At 38.7% G+C, this 27,512-nt stretch overlaps 1 protein-coding gene across 2 annotated transcripts in view; it reads right to left on the reverse strand.

The window, feature by feature from the left end:
- Positions 1-27,512, reverse strand: part of LOC131351899 (rho guanine nucleotide exchange factor 17-like) — a 110,275-nt gene that overhangs the window by 33,516 nt on the left and 49,247 nt on the right. For both annotated transcript variants that reach the window (XM_058387611.1, XM_058387610.1), the window contains one exon: positions 1,562-1,639. In XM_058387611.1, the coding sequence (XP_058243594.1) occupies positions 1,562-1,639 (78 nt within the window). The remainder of the gene's footprint in view (positions 1-1,561; positions 1,640-27,512) is intronic.

Consider the following 27,512-nt stretch of genomic DNA (forward strand, 5'->3'; position numbering starts at 1 on the left):
TGAGAAATGGTGATTAAAGCAAAAAGGCATTTTGTCTTGGGAACACTGGGTGCGAGAATACACGCACAATGGGACACTAGTTCATCCCAGGGTACCATGCAGACACATTCAGAAACTCACTCCCAGGGGCAATTTCCAGTCTTCAATCCATCTACCAGCATGTTTTTGGGAGGACAACAGAGAACCCGGAGCAAATGTAGAGAAATCTCCTTCCCACAAGACATCTGTTCACTACTCCAGCTAACACACACACACTCAGCACCAGTTATACATCTCATACATCACACATTTGGCACATGCCCTACACACTTTATATCTGTACATCCTTAAATAAATACACATAATGGTATGCTCTTGCCATCTTGTACTCCTCCTTACCTTACACCTATTGTATACTGTTCTTGGGTTGTACAGTCTATTTTTTTGTTGCTATTCAGAGTCATCTAATCTCATTTAACTGGACCCGTGTGCCAGATATGGTAGAAGCTTTCTATCTTGGACAGAATCTAAAATCATGCTAGTTTACAAGAAGTTAGCAGACTAGCTATTTGATTCAGAATTTAAAAGCCAGATGGAGTCATTATTTATTATTATTATTATTATTATTATTATTATTATTATTATTATTATTATTATTATACAGTGATTATATTCTGGGCTAGAATTTTATTTTTCCTTGCTGAACACAAGACAGTCTTGGAGTATAGCAGCTCCTCCTCCAAGGACCTTATAAACTGCCCTCTAGTCGATTCCCGATAGAGTTTTATCTGACATGTTCCACTGACTTAAGGACACAAGACAGACCCAGGACCTAGTGGAGATATTATATCTCACTGTTAGGTTTGGGAATATTAAAAGATCCACCAGGAGGAGTTAGAATCTGTTGCCAGGGATAGAAAAGTCCAGTGGATTTGACATCATGGCCCCCGCCAGGGGAAGCAAAAAGGACAATTAATGAATATGTGCATGAATAGGTTGTTCTGGACAAAACTGTCTGGCCAATGCAACTGGTCCAACAAAAAACCTTTCATAACAAAATGATTGGTTTTCCTTTGTAAGTGGCCTTGCTGAGAGCAGCATGAGTGCCTGTCTCGCCACGTGAGCGCTATTCAGTGTTTAAGCTGAGGGACGTCGTGCACAGGGCTGATTTAGAGCTGATAAACAGAGCGAGGCCACTAATAGCTGCAGCAATTGTGCACTGATGGGAACCGTTTTACTGCCGCAGCATCGCAGGCCAAACCTGGTGTAGTCATGGCGACGCGACAGTGATACACATGCTGAAAGAGCCTGTGGGTCGGGAACACCTTAGCACAGACTGGCGGCTTTCTTCATCTCTCTCTCTCTCACACACACAATTATTGAAGTGAACTGTTACATAACATGGAGTGTCAAAGAGGGCATCTGACATCCTTGTGACAAACAACAGGAGAGAGAAAAAAGAACAGAAGAAGAGAGAGAAGTGGAGAAAGGAAGAGACATATCAAGAGAGATAGAAAATGACAAAGAGAGAGAAAGAGAGAGATAGAGAGAGAGAGGGGTGCTGTAAAGAGAGCGGCTGTACCTGAATCAGCGTCCTCAAAGAGTCCACATATGACTGTTCAGTGTCCAGTAGAGTCATCATGACATGTCTTCTCATATCCTGCAGAGAGACACAATGCAGTGAGACATCAAATTAAAACACACACACACACAGCTTTTGATCACAAAGCAGCTTTACAGAAATCTAGATATAAAATAACAATTTATCCCCATTGAGCAAGCCAGAGCTGATGGTGGCAACGAAACAACTCCCTGAGGTGACAAGAGGAAGAACCTGTGAGAGAAACCAGACTAACAAAGGAACCCATCTTCATCTGGGTGACACCGGATAGTGCGATTACAAGTCATTTCTCTTCTATAACTGTATATCATAAAGTTTGACTCTCCTGTAAAGTTGCTGTGCCTGTGAGGACTCTCCAATGACATAATAATTCATGCAGCTAATTAACACTATGCCTAAGGCTAAATCTAACACTAACCAAATAGAAACCATTAGCACATACTCTTTAAAAAAATTATCATCTACATGCTTATATATAGATTTTATTGTATCACACAGCTGTCATGACTATCCAAAAATAAATAAATAAAAAATATATTTTTTATTATTAAACGTCTAACTAGCTAGTCAGTAGCAGTAGCAGTATGTTAGCTAAAAAATACCATGTTAAATATAGAGGGCTAATCAATAGATCACAAAAATAATAGCTAGCCGGCTACTAATATTACTTACTTTAGGATATAAGGTAATAAATGTATTAACTAAATAAAGGCAGTCGCTGCAATAAGCTAAACATTACAAAACCTAGCTAGCTCAGCACTGTAACTTCAGGTAACCATCAGTAGAGACCACCATCTGTTTTAGCTTGCTGCTAACAAGCTGAGAAAGAACTCATAACTAAATGATATGCACCATGATAAGACTAGTACGAATCAAAATAAATAATTTAAATGCAGGGGCAAAATTAATCTATCGCTAGTCTAAACTATTATTTATGATTGTTGTCATTATATTCCAAAATATACTAACCCCAAACAAAGTATATTAGCTAAAAGCAACTGGCTATACAACTAACTATTATATTCCAAAAGTAGATTAGCTAAAAACAAATCCAGCTAGCAATAATATTCCAAAAGTATAGCTTAAAACACCTAGCTGTGAAGTTAGCTAAAACTATTAAATATATAAACTACACAAAGGCAGCTGCAAAAAGCTGAACATTACACAACCTAGCTGGCTTAGCACTGTTACTAAAATGGCTACGTGGTGACGGGAGCGTTGAACTGGAGCTGCGATGAAACCTTCGACCTGCTTGACACTGGTGGCAGTATGAAAGAAAAATAAATCTGCCAGCTAGAGAAGCAAGTAGTTTTGATGGATGTTTTATATACATGTGCTGTTATTATACAGTATTTTAAATCATACAGATACACACACAGTGCATGACTGAACCAAACTGCTACACGGGGATGCATAAACAGAGTCATCAGATCTCAAACACACAAATGTTGCAATGATGTGAACTGGCTTGTCTCTAATCAAAATAAGAGTTTCCTGTTTACGCAGTCATATCTGCAAACAGAGCCAAAACTCTGCCTGCTCCCTACAACAAGAAGTGATTGAGCACGACCCAGCATTTACATTTACATCACAGAGAGAGAGAGAGAGAGAGAGAGAATTTCCATTTTAGCCCAAATGTAGTCAATATTTGTATTTAGCGTGCTATGTTTTTCAGTGTTGCTACACTGCAAATGTAGCTAACATGGTCACAGCTTACAGAACAAATACCATGCTGGAATAATCACACACTCAACCCTACAGTGTTCGAAATTATAATGCCACACCTCCTCACCGAGTCTGAAGTTTGTGTGTGTAATAACATGTTTTGAGAGGAAATAAAATGATTTGACTTCAAAATGGCTGCTACTGTTTTTAACTCAGCAACAACACAGCCTCTTTTTTTTTTTTATATATATAAATATTAGGGTCATAAAGTGTCTGTCTGACAAAACAAACAACTCTTGCCGTTAGCGCAATGCTAAAATGTTCCCTTTACTTGTTAGTGTGATATCCTGAAAAAGCAAACATCACAAGCCTACATTTGACATAAATAGGAAACTGATGGGTTTTCAACAGAGTTTCAAGAAAAGCTGGGAAAGGGGAGTAGACTTTGACAATCTCTAACATGTAAATATGTTAGTTCCTACAGGATTGCAGTGATTTTTTTTGCGACTACTTTTGCAAAACTTGATTTTGACACTTTTTTCCCCTACCCAAATTTTTTAGGTTAGTTTTCCATAAAATTTGAAGCACAGTATTCTTCTTTCAAAGTCCTACCAGTGAAAAAAACATACTAAATTACTTTATTATAGCTGTACTCATGTTTGATGCACATGAGGGCTACTGCTGATTGTGTGTTGTGACATCACATGCCACATCTTGGCCCAAATCTGAGAAAAAAAAAAAAAAGTGAATAAAAATAAAAATATAAAATCTGCAGCTATTCTGAAAAACTGCACGCTCCTGATATTGATATTATTATTATTATTATTGATATTACATTGATTTCTGTGATGATGAAATCCTTAAGAAACTGTATAATCCATTTGTCCTGTGCACAGAAAGTACAATGAAATTCTTTCCTCCAAGTCGTATCTCAAAACTACACAAAATAAGCCAGGCATATTTACTGCCCAAAGACAAACACTCATCTGACATTCAAACCGTGAGAGACAACAGCACATCTTCCTTAGAAGACATACACTGTACAAACATAAGAGGCAACATAGATAAGTGTATGCAACGTGAAAAGTGTTCAGTAGCACAGTTCAGGAACACATTTGTATGCTTTTACATCGTAAATATTCACAATATGGTTATTGAGGATCAGTGAATCTTTGTGCTGATAGATCTGATTGGGTTTTCCAGAGCTGGGCTGCTTTACTGAGACTGTGTGAATGCTAAAAGTTTGCATTGTGGCTAAAGTTGTTCAGGTGATTCTCAGTCAGGGGTGTACAATATTATCCACAAAGGGCCAGTGTGGGTGAAGGATTTCAAACCAATGATGCAGGAGCCACAGCTGATTCCACCTGTTTAATCAGTTGATCTTGACTTTAAATACACTCAGGTGTGGCTTCTGCTTGGTTGGAATGAAAACCTGTACCCACACCGGCCCTTTTCGGATAAGATTGAACATCCATGCTCTAAGCCAGGGGTGTCCAATCTTATCCAGAAAGGGCCGGTGTGGGTGCAGGCTTTCATTCCAACTAAGCAGAAGCTACACCTGATTCCAACTGGCTAATCAACTGATCTTGGCTTTCAGTGGACTCATTTGTGGTTTCTGCTCAGTTGGAATGAAAACCTGCACCCACACCGGCCCTTTGCGGATAAGATTGGACACCCCTGCTCTAAGCGATCCTTACCACCTTCTACAGTGTTTTCATCTCTCTTCATCAACAACTTGTATGCAACTTGTAACACTAAATATCAACAGTGCAAAGAATCTGTGCTGTACGTACACTGAAAGCACTATTTACCTGGCTTATGTAAGTTGAGAAAGTGATTTGTAGTTAATATTACTTATGCACATAAACTGCTCTGATGTAATTATAAAGCAATCATATTCCACAAAAGTGTAGTTCAAATGAAGTTCTGGGAAACAGCAGGTCACACTGTGTGACCTAGAGGAGCAAGAGAACAGCTTGGAACAGAGAAACGTGGGCTATTTTTGTTTCCCTTAATTAGCTAAAACCGGAGGCACCTCATGTGTTGACCTACGTTGAATCGAGTTAACACAGGTGAGAAAGGACAGAAAAAAAAAGAGCAAAGAATTAAGGAGTTGAGAGAAATGGATGAAACTGCCAAGAAAAGATGGATAGCTGGTGCACAGTGAAATCCACAGTGGCTTTATGAATTTTAAATATGCATACAGCAGATTTAAACATCTTCAAAGGGTCATTAATTTTTCAAGAGAAGCATGAGTGAGATCTTAAATACTCTTTAAAATCACTGCATGGGATGAGAGCTGATATCTACACAGCCACCCGAATGTTGATGATAATACCATCCAATCTGGCCACACTGTAATGTCCCATGCTCAAGCTGGGTGAAAGCTCAGGAAATCCACTGCCACAGGAATATGTAGGAAAATTATTTTGCTTAAAAATATTAGTAATGTATATGACGGGCTTGATTGTGGTACACAGACTACTGCTGACAGAAAGCAGGGATTTAAAGGAAACCTGAATGCAATCAACCAACCAAGACATATTTGATATCCTATGTCCCAAGGTTTGCATGTTGGTCGTTGCACTCATTTACACACGTTTCCATACTTCAACACAAGAACAAACTAGAAAACGTCATATACTATCACCAAGTATGGAACTGACTTTTGAAAGCTGTCACAGCTGTCACAAAAAAGTATTTATAAGAGTCCAACTACACTATAATGAGAAGTGGCAGTGCTGATTTTGGAGACCTTCTCTTCAAAGAAAGATTATATATAAGACTATAGCTATATCCAAAATTCAATTCTATTTGTATAGTGTTTTTAACAATGGGCACATTGGCACAAAGCAGATTTATAGAAATATATACATACAGAATATAAATTAAATAATTATCCCTAATGAGCAAGTCAGAGGTGACAGTGATGAGATGATATGAGGAAGAAACCTTGAGAGGAACCAGACTCAAAAGGGAATCCATCCTCATCTTGGTGACACTGGATATTGTGTAATGATTTATAAATCATTATAAATCATTTCCCTTCTATAACTGTGTACTATATAGTCAAAAAGAGCAAAGATGATCATGGAGTTATCAACTGCTCACTGATGGAGTGCAAATCTGCAGTCCACAGCAATCCCTGTATCTCCAGACAGTCCGTGTGGCGCCATGCTCAACAGCAGCGAACGAGCGTCCTTCACGTGATAAGATTCTAAGTAATGGATCAGGCAGGTCTGAAGAGCAGAAATGATCAGGATCACTGGCATTTATATTCCTCACAAATTAATTGATGTTAATAATTCATATCTAATTACTTTCATCAGATAGCTCCCCATCTATTGCAAAGCTCCAGTAATGTGTAAACTATTACACTTCTCTTGGTTGCAAAATAAAACAATACTCCATTCATATTATACTTCTTTCCCTGCCCTTCCTCTCTTACTTTCAAGTGGCATACTATTCAAGCACATCTTTTTCTGGTTCTGGCCATGATCTTAAACATGGAGGCTAGAGTAATGTCTCGAATCTGAGGTTGAGAGATGCCAGGCCTGACATGGTCTGCCAGCAACAATCACAAATGTAGGACTTGACAATTTCCAAACAAAAAAAATTCCTTTACTTCCTTTCCTCTTCCTCCTCAATTAAATTTCTTACTTATTACTTAGCAGAGTGGTCCAAAGTGAGTAACAATTGATTAACAACCGGTCCAAGCAGCACGTTTTGGCTAAAGTGACCTTAATCCTTGAATTTTAAATTGCAACCAGCGAGTTTAACTGCTAGACCCTTAGTTTTCGTTACCTTGAAAGTTGAGCAGTGATCTGAAAAGTGTAGGATGAGAGTAAAGGACCGTTGGGAAGCAACAGATGACAGGAAAAAAACGAAAAAAACGAAAAAAAAAAAACAACTCTAAGGGTGCTTCCACACATGTGGCATTTAGTCTGTCTGAATTCAACTCGTGTGTTTCCTGAAGAGAGCTCCAAACTGAGCTGTTAGGCATGAACTGAGCCAAAGCACAGAGCTATAACACATCAAATTGAGAAATGAAACAGTATATATTGTAAATATAATTATCTAGTAATAAATTGAGAGTCTGCTCTGTGTTCTCAGAGTTTAGGAGATTTATTTTTTTTTTTAATGTTATTGCATGTTCAAATTCAATTAAAATTGTATATGTCACATACACACACATCACTGTGAAATTGTCCATGCCACAAAAAGTAGGATAAAATTAAAATAATAATAAAAAAGTTTATATAAAATTTAAAAAAAAAAAAAAACTTACAATAAAAATAGCAAGTTATCTTGGTAAATTATTTTTCACCTTTTTTCTTGCCACATTTCTAATCAATAACTGAAACCGTTGTCCCCTCAGTCAAGTTATTCACTTTTCGGTTTGTTACATTATGTGCAGTATGTCTTGAAAGTAGCAGACTATCCTAAAGTAACCATTCTGCTTTAATTTGGGCTCTGCTAATGAACTTTGAAAGAGCCTTTAATGTGTATAATTGTGTTAATCCACGGCTAAGGCCACTGGCTCAAACTCAGACTTGCTGAAATACAAAAGAAATATCAATTAGTGCTTACAGCTAGTGCAAAAATAAGACCTTATTAATACATTCAGCCATCACTTTATTAGTAACGCCTCTACACGTACTCATTCATGCAATCAGCCAATCTGCAGTCTGTGGTCACTTTGAACATAGCATGGTATTTCAGACACTATTGTCTTTAGAGTTTATGCAGAATGGTACGAAAAACAACAACAAAACGCATCCACTGAGCAGATGTTTTTCAGGCCGAAATGCCTTGTCGATGACAAAGGTCAGAGGAGAACAGCCAGACTGGCTCGATCTGACAGGAAGGCTCCGGTAACACAACCGTTCTTTACAACTGTGGTGAGCAGAAGAACAGCAAAAGACAGCACTGAGTTCAAAAACAGGATTCAGAGGCTACAGTTAGCACAGCTGAGATGTGTTGATTCTATTAGTAAATCCCACAATTACCAATCCAGGCCAAGATACTCAGCAAACCAAGCCTTCAAAACATTCTTAATCTTAAGGATAAACCTTAATAAACCTTCCTCAACAAGCACCACACAGACAAAGCTTCTTTCATATAAAGCTAACAAACCCGGCATTCTCAAATACACATTAAAATACCAAAACATTGAGCTCGATGTGTTTTCCAGGGAAATTTCCAGAATGTTCTCGGACTAAAACACTAAAGCTAAATGTGAATATCAGTATCTTATGGAGAATGCAGAGTCTGAATAGTCCATATTTAAATATGACATTCATCCACTCAATGAATCTGAATCTTGTTCTTAAAAAGAATCAAAGACAAATAGAAAAGTCTAGGGAAAGCATGTGTGTGAAAGAATGCTTGAACATGGTTTCTTGTAGACCTTCTATCAATATTATGATCAATTATGTCAGTTTGATACACTTTTCTGAAATCATGGATATTGTGATACTGTTTAATTAAACAAATGTCAATATTTACATTATTTAATTACAGTGCATTATTATTATTATTATTATTATTATTATTATTATTATTATTATGAGGGCCAAGTACTGAATGAAAATAATCAACCCTTAATGATTGTATGGTTTTAATTATGATTTTTATATATATATTTTTCCTTTGCTTAGAAAGTTTAACTAAAGTTAAAATAATTAAAAAATATATATTTACAAATTTAAAGACATTTGAATATTGTTCAATATTGGTGACAGTGTTGAATATTTCACTTGCCATTAAACAAAAAAATTAAATGCAAAGAAATAAAATGTTTGAGATTAAATTAATAGTAGTAATAATAATTTTTACAAAACATAAGTTTTACAAAATTAAACCTTTTAAAAATAATATAAAAAAATTATGAGAGAGAGAGAAACAGAGGAATTGCTTATTCCTTATCGAAAACTTATGGGATCTGAAAAGTTGGTCAAGTTTCAAAAAATATTCTGTCAACTGCTTTGGTAGAGTAACTTACTGCCTGGAGTCAAAGGTTAACGCCGCTAAACGGATTCACTCCAGTTAATTGCAGAGTGTAATTACCCCTGATCCAGGCCTCCTGCTGGAGCCCATAATGTTAATAGCCAATCCTCAAACTCATGATCACCAGTGGGCACATTATTTAGCATTGAAATTCAGATCTTAGCACAGCTGGCCGTGTTAAGAAGTGTGGTGACCTCTTGACCCCGTCAGACTGTGACTCATCTAGCTCAGCTCTTCATAGCCCTGGAGGCTGAAATCCAAAAGCCCAGCAAGATACTGAACACGTTTCTTTGCTGGCTGTCTTTGATGGGTTTTTGTTGGCATGGTGAAGCCAGTGTCTGGTTCTCTTATGAAGGCCTTGGAGAGATCTCATTTCCTTCTGAAGTGTGCTCTGCTGGAGGTTTCGGGATGTAGAGCGATCCGGCAATACTTAGTATTTCTGCCAACTTTTATGACCTTTACAGCTCCAGTAAAGTGCACACACATGCACAAACACTTTTAAACCATCGATCACCAGCAACAGGTGTCAAATAACTTCAATTTTCTCACATTTGTTTGAAGCCAGGACTGTAAAAAATGGAATCATTTAACAATCAACTAAGAAAAGACAAGAAAACCAAGGCAAACCATTCTGCCATTATTGCCTTACTGTTACACCTGAAAGGCAAAAAAAAAAAATGTGTACGTTTGAGATTCGACAATCAATGTGCCAATTTCTCAAAATGATGGCAGACAGCAGAGAAAAGAAAACGATTCGGGATCATGTGAAGCTAGTTGCCTAGCACCTGGGTCAGACAGCAGCTCTCCAAACCCCTCCTCCTCTCGACTTGCTCGCAACGCAGCCTGCTGTCGTCACTCCATCCTTTAGTCTCTGTGACTAGTGTCCCTAGATACAGCGCTAGAGAAGAAGCCATGCTGCTGCTGCTGCTCCCGCGTGCCAAAAAAAAACCCTTTCATCCCCTTGATCCAAGGTCGCACAACCTCTCTTCCATCCCTTCCCTTGTGCTCTATATCCCTTAATCATACCACTGATGTTTATGAGTACAAAAAATGACAGAGGGCCTTTTCCCTGGAACCAGTTGTAAATTTTTTATGTTATTCAGTGGTGTTACGTAACACAGACATTGGCGTAAACAAGAGCCTGTATGTAGCATGTGGTTCCATTTCGGTCCTTTGGGCCATTTCGATTTCAGTCGGAACCCTTTCACACTAATTACTGATCATAACAAGGCTGGTGATTTGACAGAAAGTGCAGGTCTGAGACAGGGGCAGTAACCCTGCCATCACTTAAAAGGTTAGAAAATCAATATGACTCCCAGTCAGAAATAAAAAGGTATAGAATTCTGCAAAATTGTCTGTGCAGTCAAATGTTACAAAGCACTGAGTAGTAGAAGTAGTAGTAGTATGGGCTAGAATTGGCTTCATCTACTGTTTTCAAACACTTTATCCATCTAAAATGTAAATCCCAGTTAATTTGCTTCACTACAAAACAATTCAATGAGCTGGATAACTGAAAACATATGCTGATGGCTTGGGAAACCCTTCACATGGTCAATGACTGGTCAAAGACTGAAGCGATGATGGTGAGGGAAAAACTGAGATGACATGAAGAAACAGGGAGGAAGGAACCAGATTCAAAAAGTACCCATACTTTAGGGTTTCCGCATTGGAGCATCTACAGCAAACTGAATCTTTTAGCTTTATATCCTGTTCGCTGTGGAAAGTATCCAAGAACATGGTCAAAGTATGACGGTCAGTGCTTCAGAAAAACACACTTAGCTAGCAGGTTATCAATTAAAACATCATCTACAGGCATGAGTGACTGTTTTTACAGCCGTGTTCATTAAACCGGATCCTTGTTTATATAAGGTCATCTCTGTAAGTACTTTAGAATGTGTAGGCTTTTAATGTGAAATGTATATAGTAGATATACTATGCACAGTTTTGGACGGATTTTTCATTATTTTTGACACCAATGTGACATCCACAGCTCTTCATCCACATGACTCTTACAAAAAAAAAAAAAATGCTTTTTTTTGGGATGAGAAGTTTTTTTGCCAGTGAACAGAAAGACCAATTTCTGTAGCACTTAGTCTCGGACCACAAGGTGGGGGACACCCTGGACGGTGTACTAATCAATTGCAGGGCACAATCTCTCACACACACATACACTTCGTACAATTTTTAGATCAGCCTACAACACATGAATGGGGAAGGAAACTGGAGTACTCGGAGGAAATCCCCAAAGCACAGGGGAAAACATGCAAACTACACATGAACAGAGGAAGATGGAAATCAAACCACCAACCCTGGAGGTGTGAGGCAAAACTGTTGACCACAAAACCAGAACAAAAAGTTGAATTGAAATCCTAAGACTGCCAGAAAATCACTGTTAGCTTCTTCACTCTGAACTCCTCAGCTTTCTCCCATATGTATGACACTTTGACAAAACTGCATCACGAATAAAAACAAATTATTAAGAACTTGCGAGAAATCGAATAGGTTTTTTCTGATGTTCCCTGAAACTGAATCGAGCCATCATGCTAGTTCAGTTAATGACACTGCTTTAACGCTGGTCACACGACAGCTGGCTATTTTTGTCCGGAGGAGAGCACGGTGAAAGGAGTAGGAGTGACTGAAAAAAGAATGATAAGAATGAGGGGAAAAAAAAAACAACTCCAAGAGCAAAAATAACTTCTATTTCTCAGACTCTCATTGTACATTCTTTGTTACAAATGCTTAAGTTCCTCCTCTAGCTAATTATCTTATAAATAATAATATTCAGGTTAAAAGCCGAGCAGCATCAAGAGAAGTTTTGTAGGGGGAAGAGAACATGGCTCTACGTTACAGAATCACAGAGCACTTAATGAAAGCAAAATCCCATCTCTTCTTCTTGCTGGATCCACTTCCTACGTCAACGCACTGACAAGCAAATCCCATTTGAGCAGATTATCAGTTGGAGTGTTAAGAATACCACCTCAGATGCTGCTGTGGGGAGTAGAACAATATACCCAGCATGCACAATGTTCCCAAATTCAACTTCCTGTTTCTTCTTCTTCTTAAAAACCTCCACAATTAGCAATTAAATTGGTCAGAAACGTGTAAGCAAACAGTATACTGGTTTTTGGGAAGTCATAATATTTAAATGTTTATCATCATGTATAGATGTATAGATTACACCATGGTCTGTGTTTAATTTAGTGTGTTCAGAGCAACAGATCATCTGTTTTCCAAATGGTTTTTCCTCTTGAATAGTAAACAGGATTATGTTCTTCTCCCAAGAAATGATTTCTCAGCTAGAAATTATGGTCCTGAAAGCAGCACTGGGAGAGTAGTGAGGTTTGGTAAAATGTTAAAATTAAAATAAAATCACTACACAACTACCCGAATCACATCACAACCTCCCGTTCCATACAAAACAGCCGTGTTTAGGATGTGACATGCTCTACACTGGAACTGCAGGAACAAACAAGTAAGTGAAGAGCTAGACCTGGGTGCCAGAGTAGGGTGGGGTTGTAAACACACACACGCTGACAGGTACACACTCGCGTGCATGCTCCGGGAAGATGATGGCATGCACACGTAGATGATTAATCGCACTGAATTCACACGCAAGCTGAAGTGTAAAGACATGATGCAGGAAAAAAAGAACTAAAAGGAGAGGTTTCTGTATGAGCCTGAGTGCAAAAGAATGTGTGCATTTGTTTTGTACGGTTGTGTGATTACTTGTGCCTTTTTCTTTACCGTCCTTCGCCAACTGGCAGATACTTATCTACAGTAAAGTTACAGACAGTTACAATTTTCTTCCTGGTTACTAAACGGCATCTCTATCAAAGAATAAACAGCATAGAACAACAACAGGTGAGAGATGACAGAAGGTCATGTGACTAATGACAATGTTATCAATGCTGATTGCACACGATCAGAGTGATAGCCAGCTTCTAGCTGTACCTCTGTGTTGTTCTGGGGGCTTATCGTGACCCCGTTATTCCCGTCAGACTCTTCGCCGGGTGCTCCCGATCCTCCTCCTCCTCCTCGACCAGCATTCCCTCCACCTCCGTTTCCTCCACCGTCATCGCTGGGGCTGTCTCCGTTCTCCTGCATCTCATCCAGTGCAATGGTGAACTGCGCAAGGGTCCGAACCATCTGCAGCATCCCAGGGAGCCGCTCCCCGGGTCCCTGTGTCACCAATCACCAGCCTCTTTTTTTTTTTTTTTTTTTTTTTTTAGGATGAGGCGCCAAAACCAACAATCTGACGATGGTATAGCAATGTTCTGGTTTCTCTGCTTTCTCAGCCTCCTCCAGATCTGATGGAAGGAGTGTGTGTGTGTGTTGTCCCTCACACAGGTAGAACAAGTGTCACAGAGAGAGAAAGGGAGAGAGAGAGAGAGAGAGAGAGGGAGAGAGAGAGAGAGAGAGATGCAGCCTTCCTCTTCTCTCCTCAGCCGTTAATAAGAGGCAGCAGATCAGCAGCAGCCGCTCTGAGCAGCTGAACTCTGATTACACTACAGGCTCGACCAATGGATGCCAGATCAGGCGATTCTCTCAGATTCTCTCTCTGTTTTTCCAGCACCCTGATGATAATCTGTGCTAAAGGGAGGCTACATCGGAGCAGTGATTCATAAGCAGCACCCACACATACTTGTGAATACAGGAGCAAAACACAATGCAGTGACTCAGCAGTCCCCAAAATGCTAGAAATGCAATCTACACAAGCTATAAATACTGTTAATTCTTCACACACAGCAATAGGAACCTTGGCTGAAAACCAAATAATACTGTATTGACCGCAAATCATGTGCCGTCTCTATCTCTAACCCTCCTTTTTTTTTTTATTTATTTATTTTTAACATTTTCATTTTCCTCTAAATTGCCTGCAGTTGTTTTTGGCTACAGCGCTATTATCAAGCTGCTAATACATTATCCAGTAAAAAAAAAAAAACAAAAAAAAAAACAAGAAGCTGTTTTTATTCCTGGAATCAAAGCACAGAGAGAAATGAAGCACCATGGCACACCATGGATAAATAGTTCCACAATTCTACGACATTCATGAAAAAAAGACATCATTTCAGGTTGAGAAACACTGTTCTTCCTTATTCTTTACAAATATAAAGGAGGAGGATCACTTTTTTTTTTGCAATAAGGCATGTACAAAAATTTGACCTCGATACAGAAAACTTAGAAATGAACGTTTTCACATTCTTCTTAAACAACGAGATCAAAAACCCTGACAACAATATTAAGCAATCATCCTGAAATGAAAATGTAATATCTAGATACCCATAGCATACCCATGTTATCTCTAGCAGCTTTCAGGAGATTACAGCATATTACCATGTTACTACCAGGGTGCCAATACATTATTTGCTAAAAAAATACAGAATGTTCCAATACAGAATGTAGGGAAAAAAGGAAGCGTCACATTGCACCAAGAATTTTAGTAGAGGTGTCCTGGAAGTTGCCTCAAACAAAGTTGACCCAAACAGCAACAATGATGATTTCTCCACCATTGATGAGGCTACACATTTTCCTTACTAATTTGTTGAAATACACCGATTGGCCATAACATTAAAACCAACGGGTTGTTGATCGGAAGGTCAGGGTTCCGGGTTCCAGCACCACTACTGTTGGATCCTTGAACAAGCCGCATAACTCTCTCTGCTCCAAGGGTTTCCCCCTGGTAATAAACTATTAAATACAATTTTTCCGACAAAAAATAAAAGCATTAATAGTTTTGGTAGAAAGCCGTGTGTGAGGGACAAATGTGATGGTAATGCAGGCTTTGCCCAAGATTAGCCACGCCCACTCAACACATTAAGAAAGACATGATGAAAACACAACATTTTTAACGTGCCGACCTAAAGATGTGTGTTCCATGACAGTGGGTTTTGGATTAATAATTCCTTTTTGAACACATCATCAATTCCTCCCCATGAGGGTTGCTCTGAAACTCAACCTCAATGTGTGTGTGTGTGTGTATGATAGATCAGAAAGCCTTTTCTGAAAGGTCATGATGAGCTGCAAATACACCTTTCATCTCAGTTGCCATAGCGGCATCTGCCTCAGAACCAAAGCATGTTGCAGAGGATTTGAATGATGCTCTTTATCAATGATTGTTCTCAACTCTCTCAGAGCAAACCTTAAACACAGACACAAACCTGCAGCACACAGACATGAAAGACCAATCACCTGAGGCAACACCACTTTCTTCACAAAAAAAGACTACTTCGGGAAAAAAAAAAAAAACAGTGTGGCTTGAAATTTTGTGAACCCCTTGAGCTGTTCAGAGTGTTCTGTTGTTTTCCCTTGGTTTTCTTATTTTATCATCACCTGCTTTTTTATAAATTAAATGTCAGGTGTATGTTGATCAATTGCATATGTTTGTTTAGAGGGAATTTTGTGAGTAGCCAAAAAAACTACATGAAATGATTCAGGTAAAACACATCTGGGTGCTTAATGAATCAGACCAATCAAATTAGACATCCTTAGGAAAGTGGTTGGGCAACACTGATTAAAAGAGAGAGGAAACCAACCAAACCACTGTAGTGCCAAGGAGTCAAACAATGCCAAGAGGAAAGGAGATATCTGAGGACCTCAGGAAGAAGGTCAGTCTGGGGGAGGCTATAAGCCCATCTCCAAAAGATTCCAACTCCCTCCATCCACTGTAAGACAAATCATCTACAAATGGAGGGCATTCAACATGACCACAACTCTGCCTAGAAGTGGACGCCCATCAAAACTATCATCAAGAAGCACCAGAAAAATAATAAATGAAATAAATGAATGAATGGTGAAGGCCAACCCACACATCACCTCTAGAGAGTTGCAGACCTCTCTGGCAGCATCTGGGGTAAATGTAAATGCGTCTACAATCAGACGAAAATTGAACAGACATGACATTTATGGGAGGGTTGCTAGAAAGAAGCCTCTGCTCTCAAAAAAGAACAAAGCTGCATTTGGACAAACAAGAAGGCCTTTTGGAAGTCCATTCTTTGGACAGATGAGTCCAAAATATATTTATTTGTTCATGATGGGCATGGTCATGGAAATGTGAAGGTCTGGGGCTGCTTTTCTGCCTCTGGGCCAGGGCGACGCCATATTATTCAGGGAAACTTGGATTCTCAGACCTATCAACAAATTCTTGATTGAGAGACGAGAATCTGGGCCGAAAATGGGTAATGCAACAAGACAACGACCCTAAGCATCCAAGCAAATCCACCAAGGAATAGCTTAAAAGAAAACAGTTTCACACTCTTAATTGGCCTAGTCAGAGTCCGGATCTCAATCCAACTGAAATGTTGTGGCTAGACCTGAAGCAGGCGGTACATGCCAGATGTCCTTCAAACCTCTCTCAACTGGCTGAGTTCTGCAAGGAGGAGTGGGCAAAAATCCCCAAAGACAGATGTGAGAGACTGGTCAGTGGTTACAGAAGACGTTTGGTTGAAGTAATGGCTGCAAAAGGTGGTGCCACAAGCTACTAAATAAAAGGCTTCACTTACTTTTGCACATACAATAATGCAATCTTTCATGTAGTTTTTTGGCTATTCGCAAAATTCCCTCTAAACAAACATATGCAATTGAACATACATCTGACATTTAATTCATAAAAAGCAGGTGATGATAAAATAAGAAAATACAGAAGAAACAACAGAAAAGTCTGAACAGCCCAAGGGGTTCACAAACTTTCAAGCAGCACTGCATATACAATACACATACTGAGTCAATACAGAATCAAAAAGCCACAGAAGCTTGAACTTTCCTAAAGTCCTAAAAATAAAAAAAAATTGCTCACATATTTTTGCAGGACAATTTGTGCTGAATATAATATAAGTCTGATATAAAATGAGTCAGGACTGTTGGCTTTCAGTGTGAGGTGTGTGTTTTTTCCTCTGTTGGATAGCCTTACACGGAATTTTAGTGGTTGAAGTTAAACACCTTCACATTTTAGATGTTTATGAGCAAGCAATTGTGGCATCTGAGAGAGCAGAAACGGGAACAATTCTTAAAATATTGCCCATAGTAAAACAGAGCTACTCATAAAGAAAACTAGAAATTCGTAAAGCCCTGAGTTTCTAGATTTAGACAAGCCATTAATCATTGTGGAGTGTGAGATGACAAAGACATTCAAGTCACAGTTCCTGCTAGAGAAACCTTTCTTGGATTTGGTCTTGGATAATGAATTAACATTTGATGAAATTTAAAAGGCATAAAATTGACTTAAGATATAAAGACTTACTAAGACTTAAGATATAAAACATTTTAATTAGTGTAATAAAAAAAAAAACTCTAAATACAGAAACCTACCCTACTGATCAAATTTTTTCCCCATATGATTATTTTACAGCAACCATTTTTGGCAGTTTTAAAGGGCAGCACACAATACATGTGAATGTCAGCATTTGTTCAAAATGTGTAGTGTCTGTGTTTTCAATGTTTGCAACAAGATGCTGGAGATCTACCAATCTGTGGTGGCGAGTGCCGTTTACCGTTTTGTGGTCTGTCTGTCTATCTATGCATGCTGATGTTTTCCTTTAACTTCAGTGGTCAGCTTCAACACCAAAGTATATCACTCCACTACAGAACCCTCTCACTGATCTCCTAGCTGAATGGCATTACCATGTTCCCTGTGAATTGAATGTATAACAGTGAAAGCCATAAAATTGTGCTATAGTCTGAATGATAGCTGTCCATTTTTTTTTTAATCAAGAGAACCTCCTTAGGAGCATTCAGTGGAAAAAAGAATCCTAAATATAACAGAAGGGCATCTGTTCAAAGCAGAGAGGAGGATTATGAGCTGAAAGCCTTGAGCATTCCTCTTTCTCCTTGCTCATGCTCATATCTTCTCTATAAGACGCCGTTTTGGCCAGTCCGATTCCGCCAAGCCTTCCGAATCATGAGCTGTGAGCTGCGAGTTCACTCTGGAATGTTTGGTCTCTTTGTAAACGAGCGCCAGAAGAGATGTTGGCACGAGACGGATGTAAACATGTGGCAAAGCTTCTAATCGATCCTCGCCGCAAAGCCAGGGATTCGACACGGAACCGCCGTGATGTAAACCAATTTTAATGCAGTCAAGAAATGACGTTTTTCCTCCATATGAGAATGTAAAAGCAGATGAAGGAGAACCTGCATTTTGGACTTTGAAGTATCCAGAAGAAGAATTTTTCTCCCTCTCTTTGTGCCCAAATACACACTCAAAAAAAGACAAAAGCATGCTTGACTTGTTCATGTCTCAGCAACTGAGGCTATATTACTAAACTGGGTGTTACAACACCAAAACTAAGGCATGGCTGTATTCCACAGGGATTAGACTTTAGGATTAAACCCTGAGAACTTTACAGTACTGGAATAAGTAGAAAACTGAGCTTCATTTATACTGGAGTTATATATTTCACAACAACTGTCTGAGCTTTCACCAGGGTTCATGAATACACGACTTATACAAAAATAATAATAATAAAAAAGTAAGAAAATATAAATACATGTTTATACTCATAGATATAAAGCTAATAAATCTTAGTTAACATATGCAAAGACATCATAAGTAGTAACACAATGATACAATCTCTATTTGAATTCGAACATAAATCCGATTTGATAAATTAATACAATGGATATAAAAAGTCTGCAAAATGTCTGTTTTTTTATGATGGAACAAACAGCAACATTTTATGGGAAAAATAAGTTAAAGTTGCACAAGTATGCACACTTATAATTAGGGGTGGGTTCAGAATGAACCAATGGCATGTTTAAAAGTAATTATCACACAGCTGTCATCACTGAAATGATTCCGATTAATCCCAAAAAAGATCAGCTGATTTGTAGATTTCATCTTCATGGTTTTATCCGACTGCTAAAGCGCTATTGGTATCTTGGTATCACTTGTTGAAAGGTATCAATCAGGAGAGGTGTATAAAAGAATTTCCAAACCATCAGATGTACCACAGAACACTGTAAAACCCATCATCAACAAAAAGAAATCCTTTACAAATAAAGTCCCTCCAAATTTTATAAAATCACAAAACAAAAACTAAGAGACCTAAAGCAACAGTAAAGGAGCTCCAAGAATATCTGACTGATATCTACTGATTACTCTCTGCATGTGACAAGAACCTCTCATATATATATATATATTTTTTTTTTACACATCCTGGTTATAGGGTACGGTGGCTAGACAGAAAAAAAATCCCAGCTCAATGAAATCACCCCAAAGCATGTGGAAAACCATGTGCTATGTGCTGATCAAACCACATCCACAAGGTATAATAATTCAGTAATCCCCAAAGGTGTGCTTGGGACAAAAATAAGCACCAGACCTACAGTGCAGCATGGTGGTGTAGCATCAGGCTTTAGGGCTGCTTTGCTTCAGCCAGAACTGGGGCTTTTATTAAGGTGGAAGTAACCAGGAATAGCAGCAAAGACCAATTGAATTTAGTGCCCAACCTTTAGGTGTCTGCTAGTAAGCTGAAAAAGAAAAGGAATTTCACCTTTTAGCATGACTCTGACCCGAAGCATAACTAAAGAACCGAAAGAAGAACAACATTTCGGAATGATCTAGCCAGAGCCCAACTAAAAATCTGTGACCTTGAAGAAGATTTTTAATTACAACCCCTCTACACAATTTGATCGATTAAAAATGTTTTTGCAAAAAAAAAGTAAGAAAATGTAATATTTAAGAGGATAAATATATGAAAGTATTGTCAAGATGTGTTACTCATAAAGACTGCAAAAAGACTGAGCAGTGCAATAAAGTATAACACTATAAATAAACACTATAAATAAAAATCTTTGTCTGGTAATGCATCATGCCACTCTATTGTTGATTAATTTCCTATAACAGCTTGCCCCGTACATAGAACTTAACAGCATTTCATCGAATCTAGCACACAGGGCTAGATTTCTGTTCACTTGCTAGCAAATAAAAAAAATCCTGGCTTTTTAAATCATGCCGAGTATATCAGCTAACTATCACTAATTTGTCCCACATAATGCTAACAACAGGGTCACAGTAGGTCAACAATATCATTCAGAGTAACAATATCGTTCATGCTGGATATCCTGAACCTGATGAGCACATGGCTAGTTTAAACTAATTGAAATTTATTCCAATCGTCTCTCTCCAACGAGTCTGTGTCTGATTTCATTTCTCTGTTCTTCCTCTAGCTGGAACGGAACAATGTTTTCCAGGCAGCGTCTGCTGGGAGCAGTAAATCACAAGGAGGTCATAACCTGGGAAGTGTTCTTTGGAGGGCACAGTGCACTCAGCTGTCTGCCTAAGATTTAAGATGCCAAAAGAAAAAGAAAAAAAATTTATATATATATATATATATATATAAAGACTGAAAGATCAGTTCCATTTTTTAATTTTTTTTTTGACATTTTGTGTTTTTCTACAATTTTCTTTACAGTTATGATTTTAAGTGTCAACGCCTTGCAATGCACCAAAAGATAAAAAACTGAAAGCAAAACAAAAACAGCCAAAAGTACATTTTTCTCTTTGGTCATATCGTTACATCTCTCACTTCCTGTCCCTCCCTGCTGTTTTAAAATATTCGCAGAAATAGAGACCATGGCTACATCTCAGTCAGCTCCTAGTTCAGCAGTCACGGTGCTGATCAGGGATTCGGCCATTTTAAGGGCTGTCTCTCACTCTCTAAATGGCAAAATCCTTCCAGTGCACTGGAACGGTCACTCCCCCCCCAAAAACCCCCCAAAAAACCATCTTGTTATAAACTGTCATTATTTAGCCAAAGCAGTAACACAATTTGTTTACAAATTATTTGCATTTTGTTTTATTTGGAGTTATTAAAGCTCTGCAAATACTGCATGATCTTGGGTTATTTTGAAGTGTTGTCATTTCCTTTAAATAAACACTCTAAATAACAATAGTTATATTTTGAATTTGTCAGCAGTTCACAAAAAATGAAACAAAACTGTTCATCTCACCAATACATGCACCTGTAAGAAAAAAACTGATTATTTTGCAGTGGTCTCTTATTTTTTTTCCCCAGAGCGTTAAATTATTTTTAAGTAAAAAATATTATTTGCCTGAACCCATGTGCACAATATACCTATTCACTACCTAGGGAACTTTAGTTAGCTGAGTGAGACATTTTCCAACATGGAGACAGAACCGGAGACAGACCTGACTCACAGAGAAAACATCCAAAATAATATATATTCAAAAGCATAGGGCTCAAAAGGGCTCAGAAGCACTGCAATGCATTAAATCATATAGATACAGGTCAAGAGCTCCCGGGTATTGTTCACATCAAACATCAGAAATGTGATCTCAATGACTTTTTTCCATGTCATTTCTGTTGGTGCCAGACAGGCTGGTTTGAGGATTTGCCACTGATCTCCTGGGATTTTGCTAAAGTTTATACAGAGTTGCGCAAACAACAAAAAATCTCCAGTTAGCAACAGTTGTGTGTGTGTGGAAATGCCTCAGACTGAGGTCTGAGGATAATGACCAGACTGCTTTAAACTGACAGGGAATTAAATAACCACTCTGTGTAACTCTGGTGAGCTGAAAAGCATCTCAGAAAGAACAAAGTGTCAACCCTTAAGGCCGATGGACCACAAAGTGCAGAAGACCACACATTAGTCAGTCAACACCAGGATTTACTAAACCTGTGTGCAGTAATAGATTTTTTTCAGAACATTACAAGTAGAAAGTTAAAAACAATAAATTAAGCCATGGCCCTTATCAAATGTGTACTCTTTTTACCAGAAGCCAATAAATGGAATCCGCACTCATTTTGTTGTGTCCATGTTCAGCATTGAATGTCTTTGTCGTGTCACACTCCACAGTTGTGATCAATGGCTCGTATGAAAGTAGACACTCAGACCCTGAAGAGTTTGTAATTGGTCATAAGTGTTTCTGTTTTTAGCTAGCCGACTAGGAGCAATGTATTCATAGAAAAGTTCCAAAAAAATGTTGTTTTATTTTTGTTTTATCTTTCAAGTAAATGGTGAAATCAAACCCATTTCTGCTCTCTCAGGCATCTAAAATTTAAAAAGGTGTTAAATTCAGCTTATCCCGACAGAAAGAAACCAAATGCCTCATACTGAAAGCCAACACTGAGTCCTGACTCATTTTATATCAGCCTTGTGGCCATAAAATAAGTCATTTGTTTATACTGATTGAAAATGCTGATAGGTCGATTTCCATTCTGTCGGTGGAATGGAACGCCAGTGTACTAGTAAATAGGGTTATTAAGTCGTTGAGAAAATCGATTTGGAAAATTGACCAGAACATTTGCTTGTGTTTGGATGTGCCTCCTGTCAGTCATTTTATAGACATTTTACTCAACAGGTCACTGTAGATATTAGGGGTGGAGTTTAGGGGTTGTTACATAATGAACCATAAAAAAAAAATAAAATAAATAAAATCAGGAAAAGGCCAGTTAAGGATTATCCTAGCTGCAACTATTTAGATTCAGGTGATGTATAAATTGTACATTAGAAGTGGGAATCTTCTTTCACTTAATAGCCTTCGTACACTACACGTGTCTTGAGCGTTGAAGTGCATTACCATTAGCAGAATCGTAAGTGTTATTAATTAAAGTTAGTGAGGTCAAGTTGTGTTTGGACTAACATGAGAGAAGACAGGTCTGCAAAGGCAGTTGCAGAACAGTTCTTGGGCAGGTTGTGTGTCTGCAACTGTTAACGCAAAGGTGGAGTGGAAAAGCTGAACACTGACAGACGAGGGCAGGAGCGAGGGATGGATGACAGATCCATGCTGCACACACATGAAACAGAAAGGCATGAGTGAGAGACAAGCGGCTGATAGGTACAGGCTTACACACCTGTTAGGGTCTGACCTGATTGCTGTGCAGTGCGTGTGTGTGTATGTGTGGTGTGATTGAGTGCATGGCTGCACGTAGCACATTTCATTATCAAGTTAAATCACAACATGGCAGAGTAGTGCACAGCTGCACTTTCGAAACGAAACACACACACACGAAGCAATGTGTCCATTCTCTGCACAGATGCAGTCAAGCCTCTCTCTCTGACATCTCTCTCCATTATCAGCCCTTTCTCCATTTATGTTTATCTTTGTTTAATTCTCTTTCCTTAAATTTTGGGAAAAATACTGACCCTTGTTAAACACCAGTGAACACGTAGAGTCCTTCATGGCAACCGTATTCCCTAATGTCAGTGACCTTTTTTAGCAGGATAATGATCCCTGTACCACTGCAAATACAGTTCAGGAATAGTTTGAAGAAGATGACCAAGTTCATGGTGTTGAACTTACAAATGCCTCCATCAAAGACCATTGTCTACTGATCTTATATATATTATATATATATATATATATATATATATATATATATATATATATATATATATTACCCCTTACTCTTCCTCTGTCTCCTCCCTGTCTCAGAGTATCTGAGTGTATGCTGATGGCAGGCAGTGGTATACACAGGCTGTAAAAGAGCAGTGAATCTCAGAGAGACAGCAACAAGGTCCTGCTTGTCAGCAGGGGGCGCCAGTCACGTTAACCTAGTCTTCCGTTCTGCAAGAATTACACAGGACAAAGCTGCAGGGACACACAGAGGGGAAAAAACTATAACTTTTGATAAACTACAACATGTGTGTGTGATGGAGAGAGTGGGAGAGAAAAACTCACACACACACACCGTGTGGTCAGAAGTAGTGTACGGCATAGGAGGGAGGAGAAACCCAAATCTGCACTGTATCAGTCTGCTGAATGGGCTTATTGTCAGAGAGAGAGAGAGAGAGAGAGAGAGAGAAAACCTGAAGAAAATGAGAGCAAGGAGAGAAAGGGAGGGAGGAGAGAGAGAGAGGGAGAGAGAGAGGTTGGAAATGATAGAGGAGAAGGATGGTGGAGAAAGGGAAAAAATAAAGGGGGGTAGAGGGGGCAAAAAACAGAGAGCTGTTAAAGGAAAACAAATGTTGTGCTAATAAATCTGCATAGAACTGAAGGAAATCGAAAACAAGAACAAGAAAGGAACAGAATTGGATTGAACAACAGGATTGAGACAGAACAAAAAGTGAGCAAGAGACAAGGAAAAAAGTTATCATGAAATTAAAAGGAAAACAAAGAAAGTAAGTATGTAACATAACATTACCTAATAATAATAATAATGTGGTTAGATAGACAGAGGGGTGGGGAGAGATAGATAGAGAAAGAAGAGCTTTTAGTCTGCTTGCTAACTGGCTAACTAGTTCATAGTTCATACAAGCCTGTAGAAGTACATGTATTCTAAACATTTAGGATCTCTAGCTGGATGTTACACACCACTCTGTGCTCGAATTACATTCATTTTATTGCTACATTTGAAACTGAAGTGCAGCCAGTTTGAGAAATCCCTCAACTTCACACACACATATATTGTATGATGCTGGATGTTTGTTGGAACAGATTTGTTGCTTCATTTCTCAACATGGCTGAGATTTCTGTAAGAACTCTCACTGGACACTGTTACTCTCTGTGGCGTTGGGGCGGATGCCAGTTTTGTCCTGTTAAATAATAACTATTAGCTGAGTAACAGTTGAAGAAAAAACACAGATGCAGCTTTCTGGACCCAACTTGATGTCTGGTCTGAATGTTTGGCAGCTCAGTTATTTCAAGCTCTGCGTGTAAGACTTGAAATAAACACTCACCATATGTAGATACCTGGCAGGTGACGGCATAAATTCACAAGCCAGTTTCGAGGATAAAAAAGCAGCATTGTTCATCCTAAAGCAGCTACTAGGAAAATAAGCTAACTTGCTAACTACTAGCAAACAAGACAAATAGTGAACCCTACTAACAAAACTAGCCAACCCTAATAGCAAAACAAGCAAACTAGTTAACCTTACTAACAAAAGAAGATAACTAGCTAACACTTCCAGCAAAACAAACTAACTAGCTCTCCCTACTAGCAAAACAATCGGAAAAATCTGATTAAATTAGCTGCAGTAATTTTTACAAAAAATGACCTGTTAGACAGGTGTAGTTCTTCTTGCTTACGCTCTTTCATGTTTTGCTGTTCTTACAGCGTAAAAGCTTAGTCTGGGGCAAACAGACAAGGAGAAACAGATGGCAATATAATCAATGAAAAGGCAAGATCAGGGTTATGATCAGGAAATATGTTTTTTTTTTTTTTAAATGTTCGCTTATATATGCTTCAGAAAGTCACTTTAAAGTTTGGTGTCACTGTTCGTTCTGAATGTGATAACATCGACTGCCACATGCACGTGGAAGCATACAGGTGTTCTTAATAAATTGGAAGGCGAGTGTACACAGTCAGTCAGTCACATTTGGGCAGGTGAAAAGGCCGTCTAGTTCCTAAATTTGGAACGTGAGCCACGTTGGTTGATGAGCTTCGCCCACACAGAGCCAAGCCATCATGATACACATCACATCAAATAGCCCAGTGTGTACTTAACCCCAAACTCTGCCGGAAATTCCTGCAGCGGTCATCTCTCCCCCTCTCTCTCTGTCTCTCCCACCATCTCATCTCTCCCACCACATCTCTCGCTCTCGTCGTGAGAAACGCTCGTTTATTTTTAGGCTCTGGGTGTGGAACAGGAGGTGGCTGGAGGAAATGCACTCACGTCACTTTGCCTTCTTCATCTTTTTCCAATCTCACTCATGGAACACACGGAATCACTCTAACTAATAGTAGCACGCTCACTCGCTCCTTCGCCTCTCTCTCTCTCTCTCTCTCTCTCTCTCTCACACACACACACACAGGTTGACACACTTCTTCACTGGATAATCTAATACAGGTATAATGTACAGGTCAGAAACCCAGCTGAGGCACAGAGACCAGGAAAGAAAGACAGAGAGAGAGAGAGAGAGAGAGAGAGAGAGAGAGAGAGAGAAATCAAGTGAAGGTAGAAAGAAAAGAACCAATAAACAGTGAGTGTGTACCATTGGCTAACGCCACAAGCTTCTTTCGTTTAAGAGCTTAGCAACACTTTCACACACCCCTACATAAACCCTTCTCTCTCTCTCTCTCTCACAAAACACAATACACTGGCCACTTTATCACAGATATGATCTGTCAATGTCTGACACTAGAATAAACACCAGAAACAGTCAAATCCAGACAAAAACTAGTCAGAACAAACAAGTACTTCATGTTATATATACACAAGGTAATAACACTTAACTTGTACTAAAGCGTATTTATACATTTACACTCCACTGTCTGAACGCTCCTAAATGAGGAAACTGGTTAAAGTCTCACCCTGCCATCCAAATTACGAGTTTAAATCCTGCAGAAGTTACAGTTCATTACAGCATTGTCTGACTGACATTAGATGTACACAGGTCCACTGTATACAGACGATACTCCATCATTTTATTTCTATTTCGATCTGCTATGATAGTGTATTTCTTCAGCCTTCCATCCTTGAGAGACTGAATGACTTTTACCCAACTTTGACTTGTCTGTGATTTTTCAAACCCTTTGCTTTGCTTTTTTTTTTCTAGACTGTACTTGTCTGAATTGTCCAGCACATCATAAACACCAAAAACACTTCCTGAATCGACAGGATTAATGGTAATAAAAGGAGCATGATCATGCAAGCAACATCATCCTGATCGTCCTGCAAAATCATCTCACTTTTCATTTTCTAAACATTTGTACTCGCATCAGCTCAGATTAAATACAAAAAAATAATCCTAAATGAGCTAATCTTTTTATTCAAAATATAAATATATGCATATAATTACATGTTATGTAAAAACACTGTTCCAGACAAAACTATTCTCTGTTGTTTATGTAATATGTAATAGCTGTCCAGATGAGAGCGTTTTGTGTTAGAGGAGATGTGTAAAAATGTTATTACAGGCATCGTAACACATTACGGGAGTTATCAGAGCTTCGTCGTATTCTGCTGAGTGTTTGGTGTGTAAACAGCTATTAGTTAACAGTCCTTTCTATTAGAACATTATAAGAGGCAATGGAATTATTTCTTGAGTGTGATTTCTGGCAGTAATAGACTGCATTCGTGGATGTGACTTCTCGGCTGATTTAGTTTGGGGAAATGATACATCACTCAGTGATGAAACACTGCCAACAATGCCCAATCTGAAGCAATGATGGATTTAATCATTCCTGATTATAAAGCTGGGTAAAATAACGATCCGACACGGTCATGACGTGACATAATTATGCATCGTTCTGTCATTTTTGTAACACAAGCCAGCTCAGACCCATTAAAACACTTCTCGACATCAGACTTGAAAGAAACCCAACTCCATGGTGACAGACAG

Source organism: Hemibagrus wyckioides, linkage group LG04 (assembly GCF_019097595.1).
Source record: "Hemibagrus wyckioides isolate EC202008001 linkage group LG04, SWU_Hwy_1.0, whole genome shotgun sequence".
NCBI classification, from domain to species: domain Eukaryota; kingdom Metazoa; phylum Chordata; class Actinopteri; order Siluriformes; family Bagridae; genus Hemibagrus; species Hemibagrus wyckioides.